The 24,138-nt window shown below is 36.1% G+C and overlaps 1 protein-coding gene across 4 annotated transcripts in view; it reads right to left on the bottom strand.

The window, feature by feature from the left end:
• Window positions 1-2,398: 2,398 nt before the first annotated feature.
• tbc1d4 (TBC1 domain family, member 4) overlaps window positions 2,399-24,138 on the bottom strand; it is a 45,704-nt gene continuing 23,964 nt past the window's right edge. The window contains exons 12-23 of one of the 4 annotated variants that reach the window (XM_086091463.1): window positions 23,265-23,470; window positions 20,731-20,886; window positions 19,026-19,174; window positions 17,267-17,452; window positions 14,016-14,177; window positions 12,675-12,833; window positions 12,498-12,598; window positions 11,606-11,749; window positions 9,432-9,591; window positions 7,820-7,989; window positions 6,751-6,927; window positions 2,399-3,970 (exon numbers count right to left, since the gene is read on the bottom strand). In XM_086091463.1, the coding sequence (XP_085947589.1) occupies window positions 3,734-3,970; window positions 6,751-6,927; window positions 7,820-7,989; window positions 9,432-9,591; window positions 11,606-11,749; window positions 12,498-12,598; window positions 12,675-12,833; window positions 14,016-14,177; window positions 17,267-17,452; window positions 19,026-19,174; window positions 20,731-20,886; window positions 23,265-23,470 (2,007 nt within the window). In that variant the 3' untranslated portion in view covers window positions 2,399-3,733. Of the gene's footprint in view, window positions 3,971-6,750; window positions 6,928-7,819; window positions 7,990-9,431; window positions 9,592-11,605; window positions 11,750-12,497; window positions 12,599-12,674; window positions 12,834-14,015; window positions 14,178-17,266; window positions 17,453-19,025; window positions 19,175-20,730; window positions 20,887-23,264; window positions 23,474-24,138 lie in introns of all 4 variants that reach the window. The other 3 variants (XM_086091462.1, XM_086091465.1, XM_086091464.1) reach the window with 3 other exon arrangements.

Raw genomic sequence — 24,138 nt, forward strand, 5'->3', positions numbered from 1 at the left:
ATAAAAAGCAGTCCATTTACATGTCTTACATCCAATCACTGCGAAGTAAGATAAAGACCCATAAAATCTCGTAAGAAAATATGTGTATTTCCCCCCCAGAATAATCTTACTATAAAAGCCAATTGTCCGATTGAGTCAGTGGATGGTCAAATGTCAATGACGTTATGACGGTTTACTTTACTCAAATTGAGCATTGTTCGCTGAAAGAACGTATCTTGATGTTTTGCCTTTAAGAAAAGTACACGTCTTGAGGAGTCTTTAAATAGACTTGCAAGGTGAAGCAACCATTGCTTTTTTTGCACAAGCATACGTCTCCAGTACACAGAGAGCCTTTTAGTGTTACCCTACCATGGTAAAGTGCTAAATTATAGAAGAGTAAAGTGAGTATATAACTATAGTGTAAGGGCATCGGGATGAAGCGATGTGAGGTTTAATGAATTTGCGAGTCTTTGGCTTTCATGTAGCCTTCATGTTGACATACAAGCAATCTTTACAAAGTATAGAAAAAACACAGAAAGGAAGGACAGCACCATGTGTAAACACCGTCGGCTGTCATTCACATTGATAGAATGTATTTACCACAAATGGACAACCATTTTAGGCAATGCTGTCCATGTGCTTTTCCCTATAAATGACCTAAAAATGACAACGGACAGTTTCTCAAACTCCTTTTTCAAAGTGAATCCGTAAAATAATCATAAAATGTGGACGACGTGCTTCCATGACACCGCGCAAAAAAAGCTTCATAAGTGAAGCTCGTTTAATTCCTGAGCAGGAGTTCGTCCAAATGGTTGACTTCCTGTTCAATTTTGGCCATGGGTACTTGGAACTTTTTTGTGCATCTTTTTTTTTTAGAGACACATCCAACCAATTGTGTAACGATTGTGAAACTGGTGTCAGGGTTAATTTTTTTTTAAATAATTTTCCAGGGGGCGCCACTGAGTGAATTTTGGTGGGTTGGGTACAGCGTCCCTAAAACATTTTCAACAGGCTACAAACTTACTAAAATGGGTGAGTTTTCAAGCATTCTGATGCCCTCAAAAAGGTGATTCATTTCCTGCTTTCTGCTCGTGCTCTAAAAAACTTCATAGTCAAAAAACAAAACTCAAATCAAACCAATTTAAAACAAAAACAAAAAAACAATGGAATGCAGGATGCCAAAAGGCCATATTAGCCAATCAGGAGCTTAAGGTCACTGGCAAAAAAGGCAGTTACAACAGTGATAGTAATAATAATCATATTTTTTATTCTGACAATGTTGTAGTAGAACAGGAAAAAACTATAATTCAGGGAAAGCCCTTTTTTTTTTTTAAAGTCATTAATTTAGAGGAGTAACGTGAGGAGCTTGTCATATTGTTTCGAAATGCGTAAATTTAATGAGGGGGAACCACCCCCGATTTGATATTGGTAATTTGATGAAAATGGTGTAATATATATATATTTTTTTATTATATTATTTATCATACTTATTTTTCCAATACAAATTAAAGGTTGAAATGTTTCTGCGACAAAACTTTGAGAAATGAATAATTTTGCAAAAATAAAGATAGTTTTATGAACGATTTTAAAACCGCTCATTCCAACCCCAAATTATTTTTCTTATGTTTTTAGTTTATTTTGGTAGTTTCTTCCCAGCGTGGTCCAAGTACGCATTCATAAAATGCTACTCGCTAAAATGGTACAAATATTTTTCCCACAGAACATACAAAAAAATTTTATTTGTCAAAAAAACAAACCAAACACTTTGGTTTTCATTTACAATTTTCATAAGCGCAAAGTGGAGATAAATGTGTTGCACTGCTACTCAACACACTAACTCAGCAAAACAAAGCAAAGTGCTATTGAAAATATGCAAAAGTCAAGGAAAAAAAAACACTCAAGCAAACATTTGTAGCACTTAAAATATACAATATATAATACAAAGAAAGAAATCTGTACAAGGACGAGGACGCTGACAGACGGAATCAAATGTGCTTTCATGTTTCGTTCTCAGTCAGGACCGGAACAGGTGAGTCAAACATGGAATCAAATGTGGCAGCGCACTTGAAGCAAAAGTTAGGTGCCGGCCACGAAGCAGCACTTTATACTGCAACAATGCAGTTTGTGTGAAAAGGAAACTGAACAAGTTCTTCCTGACATTAACACACTGCAACAACATGACACCGGCAGCAAAATATAATCATGTACATACTGTATAGTATGCATAGAATTTTTTTTTACCATGAAGTCATCGATTGTTACTTTGTAAATCTTTCTCTGAATGTTTTGGACACCTGTTATCATGTTAGTGTTAGATCGTGTCCAACAATTTTTGGGTCACCAAAGCGATTAGACTTCTTTGGACAGCAAACTCGTCCAGACTAAATAGTTAGTATGAATGTTTTGTATTATGTTGTTGTTTGTTTTTTTAAAACAGTAACGTTTATTCAACATAAAAAAAAACTTTTTTTTTTAATTATTGCCCCCCCTCCCCCAAAAGCACATAAATCTGAGTAAAACACTATGAGAATGCAATATGTTTCTTTTTTTTTAAGCTTATGCGTTATATTTGTTCTGAGCTGACGTTATTGTTTTTAGAAAAAAGTCAAGGGACTAAAACGGTATCTCAAGGCAACAAAGTAAAAAAAAAAAGTCTGTTTAAATTTTTTTTTAAAAGATGAAAAAAAGTTGTCAACAACATGACATGCTTAGACAGCAAATGAGAATCAACATCTCTTCTATATGTTCAGGCAGTTAACTTCAAAAAAATGTTTAATAAACATCAGATTTTTCTTCCATATATTTTATATATATATATATATATATACATAAAACTGTTGCAAATTTACGAGAAAAGGTTCTCATCTCTTGCCACAAGTTGGCATTAGCTTACGTCATGTTGTTCTTCAGTCATATTGGTTTAAGTTAAAGTAATAAGAGAATAAAGTTGTACTTTATGAGGGAAAAAAAAGTCTTACAAAAGTAAAGTCAATGGTAAATAATATTTACCAGAAAAATATTTTTGCGTTTTAATGTCTTAATTAGACAGCATAGTAGTGGATAGTAAATAGGTACAGCCTAAATTTAACGTGACAAAAGTTGAATTTTTTGAGAAATAAGTCCCTACATGACACAAAAAAGTGTGGATGTTGGCTGTAGCTGACATCACGTTGGACTTCTTTAGGCAGCAAACTGTTTAAGAGTGAATCAGCAGCGCCTCTGCTGATCACAACCAAAAGACATCAACCAACCAACTCCCCAATCAACAATTAACAACCCATTAAAAGTGTTAATACCCTCATCCCTGGCAAAGGCAAAATGAGAGAAGTTTTTGGTTTGGCAAAAGCAGCAAAAGAGGACATTCGGCTTCACATCGTCGACACCTCAAACGTTTTGTTTGATTGAGTTCTGTCGTGGAGGCGACACTGCGGTCAGTCACGCAGGAAACCGACAAGGCAGACGACCTAACATCCTGTCTGAGCTTTTGAAAGAGACACTTCCTCCTCCTAAAGAGGAGAAGACGACGCTCTGACAAGTTCAAATCACTTTCCTGGAAACGAAAAAAAAAATCTCTTTGGACGAAAAATACATTCAACAACAACGGCAAAAAGTTTCAAGTGAATCAAAAGCATAGGCATTTGTAAGAAAAAGGTGTTGCTTCAAAAAAAATCCACACTTGTTGGATGTTGTGCTTCTTAATTTTACACAACAATCAATGCTCCCTTGCATGTCCCCGCGCGCTTTTCGCCCACCATCAAGGCTTCTTGGCGCCGGCTTTGGCTTTGGCATCGGGTGCCGGCGACGTTGACTTGATGTGGGTCATCTCCATATCGGCGACATCGGGCGGGAGGCACGAGCGCATGCGCTCGATGGTCTTCTGGTGGGCCGACCTCTCCTGCTCCAGCGAGCGGATCGCGTGCTTCATTTTGCTCTCGCGGGACAGGAAGTTCTCCACGTTGGTTTCCAGGGATTGGATCTTCTGTCGGGCCGCCTGGTAAAAACATCACAGTAGAAAAAAATCCTTACTGATATTGTAATAACATTTTTACTGATAGGTTATTACATTATTGGGGATTTATTATATTTTCTGATCATGTAAACCTTGACAGTTAATGTCAGTCCAAAGTTCTACATTTTGAGACTGTTACAGTATACTGTATACATTTAAAACAAAAATTTGAGTGTTAAATGTTTCAGAGTTGATTTCAGAAGTGTATTTTTAACACTGACTGATTTATCTATTGTGTCAGTCGCTTAAAATTTTTAATCGTTGTGAATCGCATGACTTCAATAATTAACTCATGATTAATCGCAACTTAATCACACATTTCATATCTCAATTTATATCTAAAATTATAATAAAGAGTATAATATTTGTTCAAATTTTTCACACTCTTGTTAACATAAAAATGGGAAGAAATGTTAACCTAATATAAATGTTGTTGTATTTTTAGTTTTTGATTCAGTAATTTCATAACAATTCCTAAAAAAATAGGTCCGGTACTGTAAAAATTAAAATTAAAATGTGTGACATTAATTTGTATTGGTCATTTTTCTGTCACTCCATGGCATAATTGCGTTTCTAAGACAATGGTTATTTTTCTTTTCATATTAAGAGCTGACTAATTTTTAACATGAAGTAACTTGTGAAATTCTGCACATTTTAAAAACTGTAAAGCATAACTTGACCCCAGTCCCCACAAATATAAGCATTGTTATTTAATTTATTACTGCTAAATTGTGTTACAGTGACTCTTTCGCACAACGTTGAATACTTTTATTTTGTTAAGTTCAATACAGATGGGCATTGTAACATGACATAACTTTACTGGAAACGACCCATAATCGTTATGCTCTTCTCATATTAAGAGCTATCTCATTTTTAACATGAAGTAACTTGCGAACTTCTGCACATTTTTAAAATGGTAAAATAAAATAACGCCAGTCCCCGCATTATTATTTAATTTATTACTGTTAAATTGTGTTATAGTGACTCCTTTTCACAATGTTGATCGCTTTTATTTTGTTAAGTTCTTGGATGCGCATTGATATTAAGTGACACCGCATTTCTGCAAGCCACAGATGCTGGTGCTCTGCTGCAAGCGAGCCAAGAGCACAACTATGCATTACACTTAATAGCTAATTTCTGGAGTTGCTGAATAAAATACACCTCACATTTAAAAATCAAGTGGCTTGGAGTCCCTCCAATTGACAAGACGGCGTCCATTCGGCTCTCACAGGAGTTTGAGAGTGCCCATGGACACCTCTTGGAGAGCTTGACCTAGCTCGTTGCTAACGGCTAACCGAGTGCGTTCTTTCAAAGCAGAGAACCGGCGGTAGTGCTACACAGTCCAAATGGCTCCTCCACTCGAACATGCTGCCGCTTAAACATTGTGTATTGTAGCTGCAGTGCAGTACATTGCATTTCTATTGGGTCATTTTGACGTGGACGTTTCTGCTACATCGCGACTGGAATTCCCTTTAGTAGAGACTTTTCAAATAAGGGGCGGTCGTTAAAAAAATTGGTGCCGTTAAAGGCAGTTAAGTTAACGAGATATTAACGCGATAATTCTGACACCCTTAATATATATAAAGTGTTAAACCAACTCTGCAGAGAGTTAATCAAAATCTGCAGAGAGTTAATCAAAGTAAGCTCCGCCCACTTGATTAGAACTGCCTTCAGGTATCCATCAATTTGTTGTGTAGTGTATATGTACTAATATGAGGAGGTGATTAAACATTGATTGAGTTTCACAGTCATAATGACCCTCCGAGGGAATCTGTAACTACAATGTGGGTCACGTGAAAAATAAGTTCCACATCCTTGGTCAAAAAACAAAACCAGAGTACAGACAATTTGAAATAGATGAGCTCTTCTTCCGCATTCAGCAGAAAAGGCTCCACAGTTGTGTACTCGATCTTTCTGGCATCCAGTAAATAGTTCAATTGAGAATATGCAGTCTCCTGGTTGTTATTATTAGTATAGTGAGTATTCAAGATAAAAGAACCGGTGAAAGTTTACATCAGAACTTTACATGTTAAATTATGACTTTCAGTGCGCCATATTATGCATACTTATTATGCATTTCAACAGATTCATATACTATACACATCGTGTGTATTATAAGTCATCATTTTATCATTACTTATTAGTCTACTGTAATGATACTGTACTTGCTACTTCCCACCGTTGCATAATTAGAATATATTTGTTACTTCCCACTTCTATATCATATCTATCACTTATCTCTCTAATCTTTGTAAGATTTTGAACCAAAATCATTGACAATGAGTGGAAACCTGCCATTTAGAGGGGAATCGAGCGTGGGAGTTGTCGACTGGGTGGCGGATGTGTAACCACAATAGCACTGTGCAGCCCTTAATGATGACAATAATAAGGTTGTAAACAAACATATCCTGTATTAAATATTCCAGACTCCTAGTGAAACAAGACTAATCTCATGGAAAATTAAATAGCATTTGGTGCAATAATCATTGACAAATTTTAGTACAATTTGGAGGGAGTTGAACCCAGAGCCTGTCAACAGTGAGGCAGATGTGAAAACCGCAGTAAAAGTTTGCTGCTATTATATTGCGTAATATAATAGTGATTATAAAACAGCTTAATTATCTTGAAGACCAATTATTGCTCTGAACAAGCGGCCTTCTTTCTTTCTTTTTTTTTAAACGTTTTGTTACACTGCCATCTACAGGATATCTGAGTCATTGCGCCTTGCCTGCCACAGCCACAAACTGACTTGTGCTGTTTACCTGAAGTTTCTCCAGCAGCTCCATGTTCTGCTTCTTGAGCTGCGCGTTGGTCTTCTCCAGCTTGTCCAGGCGCTCCGAGTCGTCGGGCGTGGCGCCGCCTTCGGCCACCTCGTCCTGCAGCACGTGGTACTCCACTTCGTAGGCGTGCAGCTGCTTGGAGATGTCCATCTCGGTCACCTGGTGACCAGCAATGGGTGAGACGCTCAACAGTACTGCACATTCACTGATAGCTAAGCAGGACTTTGTTAGAGAGTGTGTTGTTATTTATGGTTGATGTTTAGACTTGTATGACAGTAAATGAAAAGCAATAAAAGGCGCTTTATCTGTGTGACAAAACTCTCTTTCACAGATGAGAGAATTTTAGTTTAATAGCACTTCATTTCTATTTACATGCATGACATTCAGGAATGTTCCAAATATGATGGGTGAGCTATCATTCGCCGAAAGGTATGACGCCGTATTAAGGCCACATATAATTTTTTTTTTTTTAGAGGGCGGAGGCAATATTCCGAGAAAAAAACCTTGCAAATTTGGCACTTTATATAGTGGCAGATTTGCGGGGAAAAAAATCTCAAAAACATACGAGAAATACACGTAGCATACTACTCAACTGTTTTATACATTTTATAAACAGTGTTCAATTAACCACCAACGAATCCTCACATGATTAGACTATGGCTACGTGACGTGCATTTCTTGTAAGTTTCTAAGTTTTTTTTAAAACTTCAGAAATGGCAAATTTGCGATTTTTTTTCTGGAATATTGCCCCCGCCCTCTAAAAAATTAGTTGTTTTTTTTACAGTGATTATCTTATTTATGATGGCAGCAGGCTGAACCTAGAAGAGATTATTTCCATCTTGTCATCATTTTATATAGTAGGATTTTGGGGGGTGCTTAACTTCATTTTTAATGTGTAGATTACGGACACTAAAATGTTGTAAAGGTTTTATGATAGTGATCTTGTAACAGAATAATACAGTTTTCACTTTGGGGAGAATCACAATACATGTAAAAAACATTTTGACCAATATAAAAAAAAAGTAGTAGATGACAGCAAAGATATCCTCACCTTGGCAATGGTCTGCTCCATCTGAGCCTGCGTGAGGCTGGGAAGCGTCGTCTTCAGGTAGTCTACAATGCTCTCGAAGCTATCACACTCTACTATCTCCCCCTGGTGGTTGCTCAGCAGACACAGGGCAACTTTGAAGATGACCTCTGAGCCTTGGACAAATAGAAAGTCTGAAAAACAAAACAAAACAAAACAAAAAACATGAGGTGTCACAAACAATTACAAAACCTTATGTTTAAAAAAAAAAAAGTCCCTGGTAAAAGTAGAATTAATGATTTAGCTAAAGGAAAAAAAACTAGTTAAAAAAAGCACTGACTGCTTAATACAAAAAAAAAAACACATGTAAAAAATAATTGTATTATCAGTCACCTTATTTGCGAACAAAATAGTTGCCCTCTTAACTCACATGGTACAAGGAATCAACAACAATCACATTTTGTTTACTTTAATGCTCAAAACATAGCTTTGCTAATGTGAACTGAACACACATTTCATACGCATACACATAAGTAAATAATACCTACTAACAAAAATACAACTTACTTGACAAAGTAAGGAGTACAAAGTAGTCGTAGAAAGTATGCCTAAGGTTGAATATTTACTTCAATATAATAACAAAAACCTGCATATTTGTGGTTCGGCATTACAGAATTCGCCTTTTCATAGATTTGTTGGCGAACCTATCCTCTGCTATTTGCTGAAAACATGTTTTTCTGCTTCGGCCAAAACCATGTCTAATGTAAACATTTTGCTTTGGGGCCATCTTGTGGCATCTTTGCTAGTCAGGGGAGGAGCTCCATTCAAACCTCCATGGGGCCCTAAGCAAAATTTGATTTTGGGGCCTCTGGCTAGGAAAGCAATATGTCCATGAAATTCGTCCTGCCTACTCATTTTACAGTAAAATATATTGATTTATTATTACATTATGCAAATATTTTAGGAAAATGTAACTTCATAAAATACATTTTATATTTAGTAGGCTATTCAGTTTCATTGTCTTAAAAATCCAGTCTCCGCAAACCAGAATTTTTCAACGCAACTTGTTATATGCTATCTAGCCTTACTTGTCAATCATTTGACATTTTTATTATAATAAAGTTAATGATTTATTTTTGAGAACAGATATTTACTATGTTCCTAACAGGGGATACTTAACAGTGATCATTTTATGTGCACAAATCTTTATCTGTAATTAAGCAAATTCTTTCTTTTTTATAGTTATATCTTTAGAATTCCAAATAGTGCAAACGAGACCACTGTTCAAATGAAGCTCCAAATTTTAATAAGTAAGACAATGATGGCACAGTACTGTGTTTTAAGTCTCTCTTTTTTTCAACCAAAAATGCTTTGCACTGGTTTTAAGGTATTTGGCAGAAAAAATATTTCACTGTAAAAATGTTGAGAATGACTGAGTTAGGTCATAACCTTCTCTAACAGGAAAAAAAAAATGCTTTGTTGGCAACTACAAACCATTTTAATGGATGTCATACCACTGTTTATAAATCAGCAAGGGAAAACTGCATTGTTCTTTTGTTACTTTCCACACCTGCGCAACATTAAACATAAACAACAAAGTGAAGCTAAAATTTGACGAGCAATTAAAAGAACGTACCAAAGATGCGTGAGACGAAGCCGAGAGGGAACTGCGAGGCAAAGAGCGTGAGGAACCATGGCGCGGCGTACAGGCTCGGGCAGATTTCGTACTCCTCCAGGTGATTGTACAAGTCGCGGTGGTAGTCGTGCAGCAGTCTGGAGAGCTGGTACATCTGGATCTACGCTCAACACACACACACACACACACATTACAAAACATGCCGCAACACAGAAAAATAAATGATATTTGGATTTGTAAAGGGCAGATTAAAGGGAACAATGCGTGCTATTGTAGCTGCTGAACGTTCCCAAGCAAGAGAGACTTGCTGAGGCATGCACTGTGCTCACTCTCACTGCATGGCATTCGACTAGAAGCCCTCGTGACGGTAAAAACACACAAGAAAGGTCTGAAAGGCCCTTTACCGTCCTGCACAGGTGGTTTGTGTCCTCACGGACGTTCAACAGGAAGTTGTGGCGGCGTTAAACATTAGCGCGCCTGCTGATGTTTTCACAGCCCCCGCAAATGTCAGCTGATGTTTAAACGAGCCAGCTAACCAGCCAGCTTGAAGGTGTGGTCGCACTTGGCAAGGTGAACAAATGTTTGCAGCCTAATGCAGGAGGGCAACACACACATGTACTCTATACTACTATAAAGCGAAAACTGAAGGAACACTTTTTTACTTTTTATACACTGGAATTTCAAACTATTCTTTTTTTTGCAACGTTCATATTAGTGCTAATATTTTTTTCAGCCCGATGCTGAACTCTTGAGTAGTCACAGATACACTCTACTAACCTTTGATACATAACACCCCCTCCCCCCAAAAAAAAGAATGACAGATGAGTGTAAAGAAAGACATGTATCCCAATACAATACAATACTTTTCCTTAAAATTGCATGAAATTAAAGACAATTAAAATAAGTCTTGGTATCGGCCCAAATCGATACATGGTATCAGTACTCGCCCATCCCTACAATTATTCTTACTGCTGATAATATCATGTAAACAAATGTTTAAGGATATATATATATATAAATATATATATATATATATATATGCCATCCATCCATTATCTGTACCGCTTATCCTGACTAGGGTTGTAGCAATAAAAACGTATCAATACACCTTCCTAAAACATTTAATACATTTAGATGTGATAAAAATATTCATAAGAAACGGAAATTAAAATGCAAATAAACATAATCTACTATGTAATGTCAAGTAATTATAAGTAAACTGTAATAGTAAAATATACAGAATATTTTAGTATTTATTTTATTTATATATATATATATATACATATACATATATATATATATACATACATACATATACATATACATATATATATACATATACATACATACATATATATACATATACATATATATACATATATATACATATACATATATATACATATACATACATATACATACATACATATATATACATATACATACATACATATATATACATATACATACATACATATATATACATATACATATATATATATATATACATACATACATATATATACATATACACTACTTTCTGGGTCCGGGGGGGCGCCTCCCAGTGCAGAGGACGTGAGATTGAGTCCGGGCTTCGGCCTTCCTGGGTGGAGTTTGCATGTTCTCCCCGTGCCATAGGTGTGTAGAGTGTAGATGGTTGTTCGTCTCTGTGTGCCCTGCGATTGGCTGGCAACCAGTTCAGGGTGTACCCCGCCTACTGCCCGAAGCCAGCTGGGATAGGCTCCAGCGCCCCCGCGACCCTTGTGAGGACAAGCGGTTAATAAAATGGATGGATGGATGGATTATTTTTTGGGAGGGCCTTAAGTGAATGATTTAATATATTTTTAATTAAGTGTTTATATAATACATTTTTTCCCTGGTGTTTTAGGATTTAAAAATGTAATTTATTATTGTTTGTGTGCTACAGCCTGTATGTATGAGTGTTTAGAAAACTTTGATTGAACCCATCTGACTTATCTCACAAAACCCGGTCTTTTAAAATAAGTAATGAAAAGAGAGTGCGAGTGTAACACGACTGTTGCTGCAAAAGGTGAAATGGGTCAAACGCACTTCCTCTCCCTTCAACAGATTACGCACAAGTTTCCATGGTTACTTACTCGTGAATCAACCTGTGGTGACCTGTTGATAAATTGGAAATTTTTTGGTGCGCTCACCTGCAGCGAGACCATGTCGGGCTTGTACTGACGTCTGATGCCGAGGTCGTACATGAGGAACTTGAGCATGTCGAAGGCCTGCTCCTCGCTCATGTGAAGCAGCAGCACGCCGGCCACGAAGCTCACGCCCTGGCAATAGCCCACCTGCACGCACAAACGACATCCATTTATTTGCAATCATTTGCTCTACTTTAGAAAACAATCATTAACATATTTGACCATTTTCTGACAGTTACAGACCTAACAAGTAACTCGTTGTAAATATGAAATCATGTCCTGTTTTTGGATAAAAGGATGGAAATTAAAACGTTTGAAATCTGATTAATCGATTAATTGACAATATAACTGACAGATTAACTAACATGTTTAATTTGTTCTGTGACCATACTTGTAACTCAAAATACTCTTATCTCAAATCATCTTTCCCCATTGAAATGAATGGAAACATCATTACTTCGCATCAGCCGTCCCCACCACCCTAAAAAAAAAATTTTTTTTTTTTATAGGAAAAAATAACTATCATAATATACTGTATGAAAATGTAGAGTAACAACATAATTAAAATATAATGTAAAGAATTCCACAGTTTGTGCATGATTTATTGCTGCAATCCAATTCATTGTGCCGCTCCTTCTGGTGTGTCCATCTTGGCCACTGAGAAGCAGTATAATACTCTACATACAGTCATGTAGACACCAACAAAAAATAGTCTGTCTTCTTCTACAGTATTACTGCAAGTGACTCAGTAAGACGCTGTATTACAAGACATTTTTCATGAGTACCAATATATGCCTATGCACCAAAATGCTGCTTATCCTAAAGTCAGTTGAGTTGTGCTTTTACTTATTTAATTTTTATTTATAAAACACCATTCAGGTAATACATACAATACCTCAGTGTCCAGCAGAGAGTAGGCTTTGAGCAGGTTATAAAGGGAAAGCTGACCAGCACCCAACTGGGCTGAGAAGTAGTCCAGATTGGGGAAGGTCCGACCTAAGACAAAGACGTGATCCTACATTAGACTCATACGTCCCTTCTGCGATGTGCAACACGAACGGCCATTGCGCACCTAAATCCACCAGAATGGCGTGCTGCTGTGCGGTGAGCTGCTTCAACAGATCCCTGTAGGGCGTGTCGGCGGCTGGTTGGCGCGGAGGATGTCTGCGACACAAGCGGTGCTGATGGCAGAGCAGCATCCACACCTCCCCGCGACGACTTTTGGGAACGCCTGTGCACGATGGCATTTAATGCATGAACGCCAGCATGCATGTTGGTGGAACTGACGGGGGATTTGCCAGCGTAAAAGTGGAATAACAATCTGGTGTCATACTTATTTACTTCTTTATTTTACTAAAATTTTTCAATATAAGCATTTCCTCCACTACATAGCTTTGTTTTGACATTTTTTGAGGAGCTGCAGGGGAGAGGAAATGTGCGGTCTTACTTAATAAACAGTATTGTGTGTTGCAATGAAATGCTAATACTGTATAATAGATATTTGTCCCCTAAAAGTTTCAAAATGAGCATTTCCTCTCTAAAAAGAAAATATCGAAAACTGGCTCATTATCACGATTTAATCAACTGCTGTCAAGTCAGTAATGTGCAACAAGAGTGGGAAAAAAACCTGCACCTGCAGTATGTGTGCATGTATGTACTGTGTTTTTGCATTTTTTGTTCAGTTATTTACGATTGTATTATTATTAGTGCTGTCAGGCGATTACAATTTGTAATCTAATTAATTACAGGATCTTTAATGAATTAATATAATTAATCTATTTTAATCTCATATATGATAAAGGTCCCCAAATAAATAATATGAATTCTAGGACATTAAAAAATTGTAGTGCATGACTAATCAATTGAATACACCAAGAAGAGAAGATTTGAAATCCACATTTGTATTGTTGAAGTGTGCTTCATAAATGAAATTCAAAAGAAAACGTTGAAGCACATCAACAAACCAATTAGGACAGGCATTAATTAAAAAGATCATCTAAATCTAAGGTTCGGTGTATAGAAGGCATGAGATGAAGTTACTAATAGTAGCTGTGGTGGTTTTTGAGCTAAACTAACAAACTGGTAATCAGGAAAAGTTAGAGGTTAGAAGAAGAGGTAAAGTTGAGTTGAGTAAATAATTAACTTTGTTTTGCCATTTTAAAATAGGGAGCCATCATGAGATATTCAAAATGTTTCCCCCAACTTTCCACCAAATTAAGATTTTAGCTCAAAACAGGTTTTGTTTATTTATTTTTTTGGGCCATATTTAAAAGGGTGTGAGCGTGGGTGAGTAGGTGTGCCAGGTTAAAAGTGTAACAGGCAATATGCTCTAATAATTACAACCAACAAACACAGCCTTGTTGCCAGTTAAAAAAATAATAGAAATTTTGTCACATCTTTTTTGATGACTCACCTTGGCAGAGTGCACGGTACAAATCCTCCTGGTCCTGCCGCACGGTGGTTCTGCCCGGTGCCGTCAGTTTTTTCTCCCACAACGCCTGCACCTCGTGGGAGTCGGGGCCCACTTCCTGGTAGCTCAGCTTCATCTTGCGGATGTGCAGCTCATCCCGACTCGCTGAGCACAAAGAAATGCCGCACGTTAAATCATACTTGCTAGTCGCGTAGCTTAGCATTTAATACTGTATGTTTGACCCCATACTTGGGCACCCCAGAAAATAAAAGAACACAGACAGTAACTAAACGCACACCGACAGCATACAGTGGAACCTCTGAAGTCAGAATTCGACCCACATATCTGGGAAGGTGCAAAACGGAAAATTATAACTTTTTCAATATAAGAAATCTTTTTCTTGTTATAATTTAATGTTATGAATATCAATATCAAATATATATTTTTTTTAAACATTGCAAATTTACATTTTTACTCTCATAAAATTGCAACCAATTTGCCATAGTATCCCAACTATATTTCAACAATATGAATTAGTGGTCGTTGCGTAAAAAAGAAAAAAAAGAAAAAGAAAAGAATGAATAAACAAATAAATAAATAATTAAATTTGGTCTTAATATACATCGTTGTTCTTTTAAAGAATATTACAGCTTTACATTTGTTATTAAAATTAGAATAACTGTAAAGAATGTCAAAAAAGAAAATTGTCCAAATGTTTCCCTTAAGGATTTGCCTGTATGGTTTACAATGACAGAACTTTAGTTTATTTCTATAGACATTATTCCCTATGCATTTTTCAATCCCAACTAATTTGACGTTCCCGAGCCACAGAGCTTCCACTGTGTAAACATGGATGCCATCTGAGACATTTCAACCACTGGAAGCCCCTTTAGACAAGAAAAGCCACAATAAATAACCACATAAACACCATCAGCTGTTATGCTTGACGCCTGGAGATGACCGAAAAGAACACCTGCGTACAGGATGACCACAAGAAAACCGAACAGCTCAAGTGAACAACAATGAAGCCATGCAAAAACCCCATCAATCTGTCTTCATCCCTGTAAACTCTGTTGATGTGGCTTACCTTCTATTGAAACGTTATTCACAGCATTGGTGTCAAAAACAAAGAAAAACGTGTTGATGTTTTACATATACAGCAGAACAACATGCAGTACACAGAAAATGCTTTTTAACAACTTTCAACGTGTCCATGTTTACAATAATACTGTATTTCCTCAAATAATGACACAAGGTGTTCATTTACTTCACTGCAAAGAGTATCAGACGTTTATATGTACAATTTTTTAGGATATGAATGAATTTCCTAGGGGCTCGAGGTGTGCATTCAGTCAAGTATTGGTGTTTATCGCAAGGACTGTATTTTCTTATATAGTGACCTGAGGTTTTTACATACAGTAATTAACAGCATAGAGTACCAGTTATCTTTTTGTGGTAAGCCATTTAGGTGGGAGGCCATTAATTGGAACACATTTTCAGAATACCGTAGTTCCTTGTATAGTGGTCAAAGGTGACTATTTACTAACTTGTGCGGTGTCGATTTGTGATAAGGTGTTTATTGGGGCGACACCTTTATTCATTCCAACACATTTATAGAATACCATATTTTCCTCATACACTGAAAGAGTGAGAGAGTGTTAGATATACATTAAAAGGGAAAGTCAACCTTAATTACTTCTTGACAATAATATGTTATATGTGACCTCAGTAGTCTAAACATGAAATTCTGATTAATATTACATTTGTGGAATCACAGCTCACCTGTTTTCTGAAGCTGAGCTGTGATTGGTTGTTGGTTGTGCTCAGCTTAAAAAAAAACAGATGAGCTGTGATTGGTTGTTGCCTGAGCCCTGAGCAATATTGATGTCATCTTCAGTCGACACCAAGTGGCAAAATGGCCGCCTCCTGAGATGGAGAAAAATGGCTGGATTTTGCTGCTTAACTCATATTCCACTAACGCAACATTAATCATATTACCATATTTAGACTAGTGGGGCTGCATAGAACTGTTATGAACTATTATTTAAAAAATAAATACATTTTGGGTTGACTTCCCCTTTAAAACTATGGACAATGGTTCTATCACCAACATGGCTATGATTTTATTCTATGAATTTATTTTGTGCAATATTTATCCACACTTTTTTATGTGAATCCAACAAACTAGTACCAGGTCTTTGTTGGGGTGGGGGATTTATTTGTATAAATTATTATTGTTACAAAAAAATATTACATGGCTTTATTTATTTCCCGCTAAAATGATCAATATTATGTTGACATGGTATACAGCACATTATGTTTTGGTATTTGTCATAGTAAGGTAATATATGCACAGCCATCAGTATCATCTGCTATTCTTTTCCTTGCTGATCAGGATTATAAAAAAAGTAAAAAATAAACACATCTTGTTTATTTTTCTCAAGTTTGATCATTATCCAGCGTAATTCAATGAACAATTTTGGCCATTAGGGGGCAAAATATGCAACAACAGATTCCCCCGGGGAAACTGTGCTGTGTGGGGGTCTCCCTAAGCAGGAACGTGATACCCTGAATTTTAAACTACTTTGCATGTTTGTGTGTAAGACTTTGTGTCAAACATGTGTGAACATGCCACACACAAACACACACGTTCTATTAATACAGCAACATGTTGACCTATTCACATAAACAGAAGTGACATCACAAGCTGGGCTATTTAAGCACATGCTGATGGGCTGAGGCAGGAAGTTCCATTCAACACACAGCAGATGCACATCGAGTGAAGACAAAAAGTCTACACACCCTTGTTCAAATGATGTAACTAAATGATAAATCATTACAAACTTTTTTTTCCACCATTAATGTGACTTGTAATTTGTAAAACTCATTAGAACAAAAAGAAGACAATTTCAAGAGGGGAAGTAAAAATAAATGTCTGGAATAATGGGCTTTCATAAGTGTGCACACCCTCACATCACATTCTGCATACACTTGCCACCTTTTAAAGTGCCTCTCATTAATTGCAAATAAAATTCAGATGTTACAGTAGGTCCTCAGTTTCTTTATATTGAAAAAATATGGCATTTGAACACGGGTTAATTGACTTTTTCTATCCACTGTATGTATAACAATGGGCCCAGTGTGACGGAAAACAGTCATATGTTTTATATAAAGATTATCATCAGTGTTTTTAATAGCGCTGAAGATCAAATGGTACTTGAATGGAAGACAAACATTGGTTGGTAAATACTCACCCTCCAGCCTCTGGTTCTCCTTCTCCATACGCACCAGCAGGATCTGCTGGCGGATGGCGGTTTTCCACAGCGTCCGGTAGTCCGCCGCCGTCCTCTTGGACCGACCCGCTCCTCCACTTAGAGGGTCCGCGCTCGAGTGTGGGCTGCGAGGGGACAGCGGCAGCAGCTCCCTGGCATCTGAATGGTCTAAGGGCATCAAAGGAAGAAAGCAAAAAGTAAAAATCAAACCCATTTGGGTTATTATTGTGGTCGACATCAGAGCTAGACACTTATTGATTTTCATCAGTCACATCATGTATCAAGGCTCAACAGTTTCACAGGTGAAGAATATCCAACACGGTTTGCTGCAATTTTGATTTTGATTGGAGAATTTCGTGAGCCTAAAGATGTTACCAAGCCAAACCTGTTCCAAGTTTTTATAATTTCATTTCACTATGAATCAGTTGTAAACTATTGCTAACAGGTCATTATTTAATATTTTCTTGAACAAATTTCAACTTTGTGCTTGTGAAATGGCACTTTCTAGTAGTATTGCAACTGTATTTTAGGGAGCTGGCATCATTTTCTTCTCTTTAACTTTTTTTTTCCCTCGTGAATTTTTTTTTTTTGCATACTAAGATTTAAGTATAATAGCAGAAATGTCACAAAATACTATGACTTCTGCAATATTTCCACTTTGTTCTAAAAAAATACTATAAATTACTTTTATTTAATTTTTTTTTAGCATTATAAAACTTGTTCTCATTATTTTAGAACTTTTTTGACTTACGACTATTATTACGTAACATTATAAACTTACTTCCGTAGTAATGCGCTAAAATTGCAACTTTATTTTATTCAAATAAATAAGTCTTGTAAAATTAAAATGTTATTACTTGTTGTTATTGTAACTGTATTATCACGAAAAAGATAACTTAACATAAAATTATGATTATTCTTTAAAAAACAAACAAAAGGAGACTATTTCCTAGTAATATCATAGCTTCATTTAAATAATTAAATTAATATCATAATTAACAACCAAATTTACATAAATCTTTTAAAATATAAAATCTTAACATCATCACCACTAAATTGTGACCTTATTTGCGGAATATTTAAACTTTCTACTGCAGAAACTTCACCCTCATGTTATGCTTATTATTGCCACAATGTGCATTCATTTCAGTCATAATACTGCATTTTGTCTTAAAACTTCATTCTAGACATTTTTTTAATTACTGTAATATTTACAACTTTATTATCAATAGATATGTTCTGCTAAAAAAAAAGACTTTTCTCATAATAATACAATTATTCTCATAATATTGTACTACTGTAATACTATTAGAAAAAAATATATTACAGTATAACTGTTAGGCAATATAACCCATTTTGTCCTAAATTTTTAATGTTTTCCTCATTTTGCAAATTTAATACACATATTTCCACTTCATTTACATTATATTTCTACTCTATTCTAAAAGTGCTACAATTTTTTCACATTAGATTATGATTATTCTTGTAAAATTAAATTTTCCTTGTTTATTAAAATGTAAAATTTAACTTTTCCTTGCAAATAGCTGTTTTCGAAGTTCAACTTTATTTCTGTAATATTTTTTTTTAATATTTGCAACATTTTGCTCATCCACTTACAAGTATATTCTCAATGACGATAGCAGTAGAAAATGTAATACTTGCACCGAAGTAATTAGTTACTGTATGTGAACTGTGTAGTTTGTGTAGCATTTTGTAAGCGTGTCAGAGTGATTGGGGAGACCTGAGTGGTGCATGGAAGTCTTGCTCATGGGCGAGGCGACCCTCAGGAAGATCTTTTGTCTCCACGAGACTCTACGTGGGCTCGGTGGCGGTCCGCTCACTGAGTCGCTGCTGCAGCCTGACAGTGTCCTTTTCCTGCCTTCGCCATTACTGCCACACACATTACACACACACACAGGCAATTAGTGTCATCTTACACGGGCAGCAGTAAATGGACACGCACGTGACAGATGAAACCTTATATCAAGTACAGGAGTTACTACAATGATGTTGAATGATGGATATATTAAAAACGTGTGGCAGGCATTAGCTATGTTAATAAAGCAAACGACCACAGTTAGGAAAAATACACTTTCAGTCGGTAAAGGCTTTGGAGAAAGAAAGCATTCATCAGGTCAATGAATCCTTTCAAGTTATGCATTTTAATATTATAGGATGACTAATGCGCATCCATACACATCCTTGCCAGTTTACATTCACTTCAGCAGAGGAACAGATACACATTTAGAGCACCTTTGCTTCCATTTTAAAATATAAGCACCTGGAGAGATTTATAGAAATACATTTTGCTATCTATTTTCTACCTTGTTGCATCATTGTTGATAATTATGTGAGAAACCATTAACATTAGTGTTTGTAGATAGATTAATATTAGTAATCGTATGAATTAATTAATCATAACAGATGATTACATATTATAGACTTTATTTTTGTAAAATCCAAGATTTTTTTCCCTCTCATAATCTGAACTTCATTCTCATGAAAGTCTCTTTTCAAAATACAGGTATTACTTTTATTCTAATATTAATATTACAACTTTGTTTCCTCAAAAAAAATATTGATATTGTACTCTCACCCCTATAATATGGTTTCATTTCTGGGACAAACTATTTATAGTCATAGAACTGTATTCTTGTGAAATGAAAATGTTTTTCTAATATTGTTTTTACTTAACATTTTCTCATAAAATGTGGATGTTATTCTTGGAAAATTACATATTTTTATTATAATATTCGAAGTCATTTTTTGTATTAAAAAATATATAACTTTCTTGACCTCTTGACAAAACGTTACAGGTGCAGAGACTACAATTTCACTTCGGCAATAAATACGTTCAGATTTGATTTTTGTAAAACTGACTTTCTTCTGTGAGTCAATGACATGCTAGTGTGGCCCCAATATTCACTGACTGTTTCTGAAAGGTATTATTTGAAAGGTAAGATAAGGGAAGAATAAAAATCATGATTTATTCAATGAAATAACAAGGATGATCCTCACAGTGTGGAAGTGACATTTTACATGGGTGTGCTCCACGAATCCCATTAATAATGCAAATGTTAACCTTTGCTTTCTGGCAAAACGGACGACCACGCTTCAGTAGAGCACCGCCACGCTCAATGACACGCCGGTTTCTGCGCCAGCTTGAATTGCAAATGTGACTAAATTACTAAAAGCTCCAAATCAGGTTACGCGTTTAGTTCGGCCATGCAGAGATGCGCTCCACATCGACATGCAAGCACGACAGCGTCCCCTTCTACTTCGGAACGAAACAGGAAGAGGTGTGAGGGTTCTCACTGCTGATAGGCAGGAAAAGAAGAAAAATAAATAAAAGCTGGGTGTTAAAAAGTTTGGACGGCCAACACGTAAACATTTATTGTCATCCCAGCATCAGAAAAAAATGATATATATCATCATCATCCTGTCACCTCTTGATGCTCCCACTGTCCGTTAGCGAGCTCAGGGAGCCCAGCGAGCCCTGGTAAATGCTCTTCAGGAAAGTGGGAGCGGAGAAGGAGGAGGAAGAGGAGGAGGGGAGGATGAAGGACTGGCTCTCCGATAAACTGCGTGTTCTGGACACGGGACTGCGCGAGCACATGGAAAACAAACACGTTATACACCTTTGGAAGGGAAGAGGAGGGGGCGCACGTTCGGAAACGTGTGTGCCATTGTTTAGGGCGGGGGGGATCAAAGTGGTGCGAATAGAGGACAAATGTGTATGTGCTTCATATTTAAACAAATCAACTACTTCCACTGTGCTGAATAAATACAAATAAAAACAAAACCTTACTCTTTAGAGTTAGCTTTTCCACATTTTAATTTAATTGTTTTAAATTCTAAATTTGAAGAAAAAAAAAAGTTAGTATGATTTTAATGTTTTAATAAAGTATTTAAAAAAAGTATGATTCATTTTAAAATTACAAATGTATTGAATTATTTACGGAAATATACAGTATGTACAATTAATAAGAAACTGACATATTTAAGGTGTTTGATGAGGAAGCATTAATCTATTTAAGAAACTTGTTTTCCCTTGAAAAGCTTAATTTGTCTTTATTCCATTTTATGGAATTAAAAAAATAATAATTTGCGTGCAACTCTGTTTGCATTAGAATTTCAATAATTTAAGTTTTATTCAATCAAATTAAATTTACAAGTAGAATACAGTAAAGGGTCGCCGGAGAAAGCAATTTTCAGAAAGTCATTAACGTTGTGAAAATAATATCCTATAATAATATATTATTATTATATATATATATAATAATATATTCCTGTGTATTTATCAATTTATTGATAAATTAATGATTCTGAATTTAAAAATGCTTAAAATTACGGTCAAACTACATATTAGCAGTATAGCAGTCACAGATTCACCCATTTACAGATTTTTTTTATTACTTACCTATTTGCAACTGTAATATGGCAATATATATATATATATATATATATATGTATATATATATATGAATATGAATATGAATATATATATTCATGGCACGGTTTATGATATTGTATCTTAAGTAGAGCTGTCAAACGATTACTTTTTTCAATCAGATTAATCACATCTTAAAATTTTGATTAATCACAATTAATCACTTAATTAAAAAGGCTTTTTTATCAACATTTTTTTGCCCGCCAGATTTATAGAGCACCTGTTGTGTTATTTTTTTTTCGTCTTCAAAAAAATGTATCCACTGCACACGCTCATACTCATCTTTTTCTAATCAGTTAATTACTTGCATAATTTTAAATGGGAAAAAAATGACCCCAATAGTTTGACATAAACAAATATTCAGAATGTCATATGCAAACATTTATTAAATGCTTGACTTTAATGCATGTAGTTATGTTTATTGCTCAAACACAACCTGTGCTACCTTTAACGTAACCATCTGCTGTCAGCTAAAGGATCAACTCAATGAATAGTGTGATTAATCTGGGTTATTACATGATTAATGCGTTAATTTTTTGTGATTAATTAATTAGTTAATGCTTTAACTTTGACAGCACTAATCTTAAGTCTCTCTTTTTGAGACTATGAACGGCTTGTGTCAGCCATAAACATGGCAAAAAATGTCAAAATAGTAAATTCTAAGCCCGAAGGCAGTAATGGCATAAGTTCCGCCTACACTTTCTTCTCAGCCCTCGACTTGCTCAACAAATCAGACATCTAACAGCAGCCAAGTTAAATTTGTGATTGGCAGTGAGCGCGAGGGCCTTGAAGATGGCTGGAATTCATGTTTGGTGCATCTGCTTTAGCTCCTGACACTTTTGCTAAACTTGAACTAAACAAATGATCAAAATCAGTGGAATCCGTAACAGCAGCTGAGCGAATCCATTCAATCAATCTACGCCCGCCAGTTCATGCTGTCGGTACCAATGGTTTCGGGTCAGTAAACGTCGAAGCGTTAGCCATTCTAAGCAACCTCGGCCTATGAAGCAGCTGCGTTTCCCACCAGCACAGGACACGCCAGAAGCATCGGCACCATTGTTGTTACTACAGTGTTTAACTATATTCACTGTACTTTCTTTTTTTTTTTGGGGAGTGCGGCAATGTTTGAAGATATTTTTAGGATGTATGTTGTATTTGAAATGCTTTTCAAGTGTTTTGGGTTAATATTTTGGTATATTTCTAGTTTAAACTACTAAAAAGCAATCATAATAAATAACATTTAGGGGAGCGTCAATTACAGTATATGTGGGAAATTGTGGGCGCTTGGGACAGAGGCCGACTGCATACAGCCCAGGGGCCCACATTAGGCAAGGCAATTCCTCTTTATTTACAGTATATAGCGCATTTCATATACAAGTTAATTCAATGTGCTTCACAAAGTAAACTTATGAACATCGTATAGTCCCGTTTCATGTGTGTGTGGCTCGTGTAACGAGTTAAACCTATCCAATGAGGTCATGTTTACATGTACACACCTGTGGCTAACAGTCAGCATTCACGCCATGCTACCTGCTTTGTAGCGCCTCCGAGGTGGCCGAATGTTGCCTGCGCAAAGGTGGCTGCTTGGCCGTCTGGCCCTCGAAGGAGATGCGCTTCTTCACGGGCGGGTGGCTGAAGGTGTGAGCGCGCCGACGGAACTGCTGGCTTGTTTGCGGGTCGTCGTCTGGGAAAGGGGGCGGGGAAGCCGGCGGGGAGACACCCGTGGGTTCCTCATCCTGCTGGGGAAGATTAGATGCCGCAGAATTTGATACACGTTTGATAGTGTCATGTTTTGTGTTAAATAATGTATTTTCTCATTGAGGCGATTGTTCAAGCAAAAAACTGAGTTGAGCCGACTTGAACCTGTGGCTAACCAAAACAGCAGCAATGTGGAGTATTGTATTTCCTCAAATAATGGCATCCCTTCTTCTTCTTCTTCTTTTATAATGCCGTTTAGACTAATGGCATTAGGTAACTGATTTTGTTTCCATAAATTGACTAATCTAACTAATTATTCTCCTTTGCATAATAATAATAATAATAATATAAAAACCCAAATTGTTTGATATAAAACTATTTTTTTTAAAGTAGTGAAAATAGTTACTTTGCCTGGTAACGAGTTACTTTTATTATGAAGTAATTCAATTACTAACTCAGTTACTTTTTAAGCAAGTAATGAGTAACTATAACTGATTACTTTTTGAAAGTAACGTTCCCAACACTGTAGACGATATGCCCTGTTAGTTGTTGCTCACCAAAACAGCAGCACCAACTGGGGATTGTAAATAGTCGCTTTGATTAAGTCTCTCTCTGGTCAGAAAAAAAGGTAGGCTCCATAGTATTTATTTTTTTCTTGCTTTCAAATTGCAGCTGTGCCTCAATTGATCGCTGGGTGGCTCATCGC

Source organism: Leptonotus elevatus, chromosome 12 (genome assembly GCF_054856555.1).
Source record: "Leptonotus elevatus isolate MCC_2025b chromosome 12, RoL_Lele_1.0, whole genome shotgun sequence".
NCBI lineage: Eukaryota > Metazoa > Chordata > Actinopteri > Syngnathiformes > Syngnathidae > Leptonotus > Leptonotus elevatus.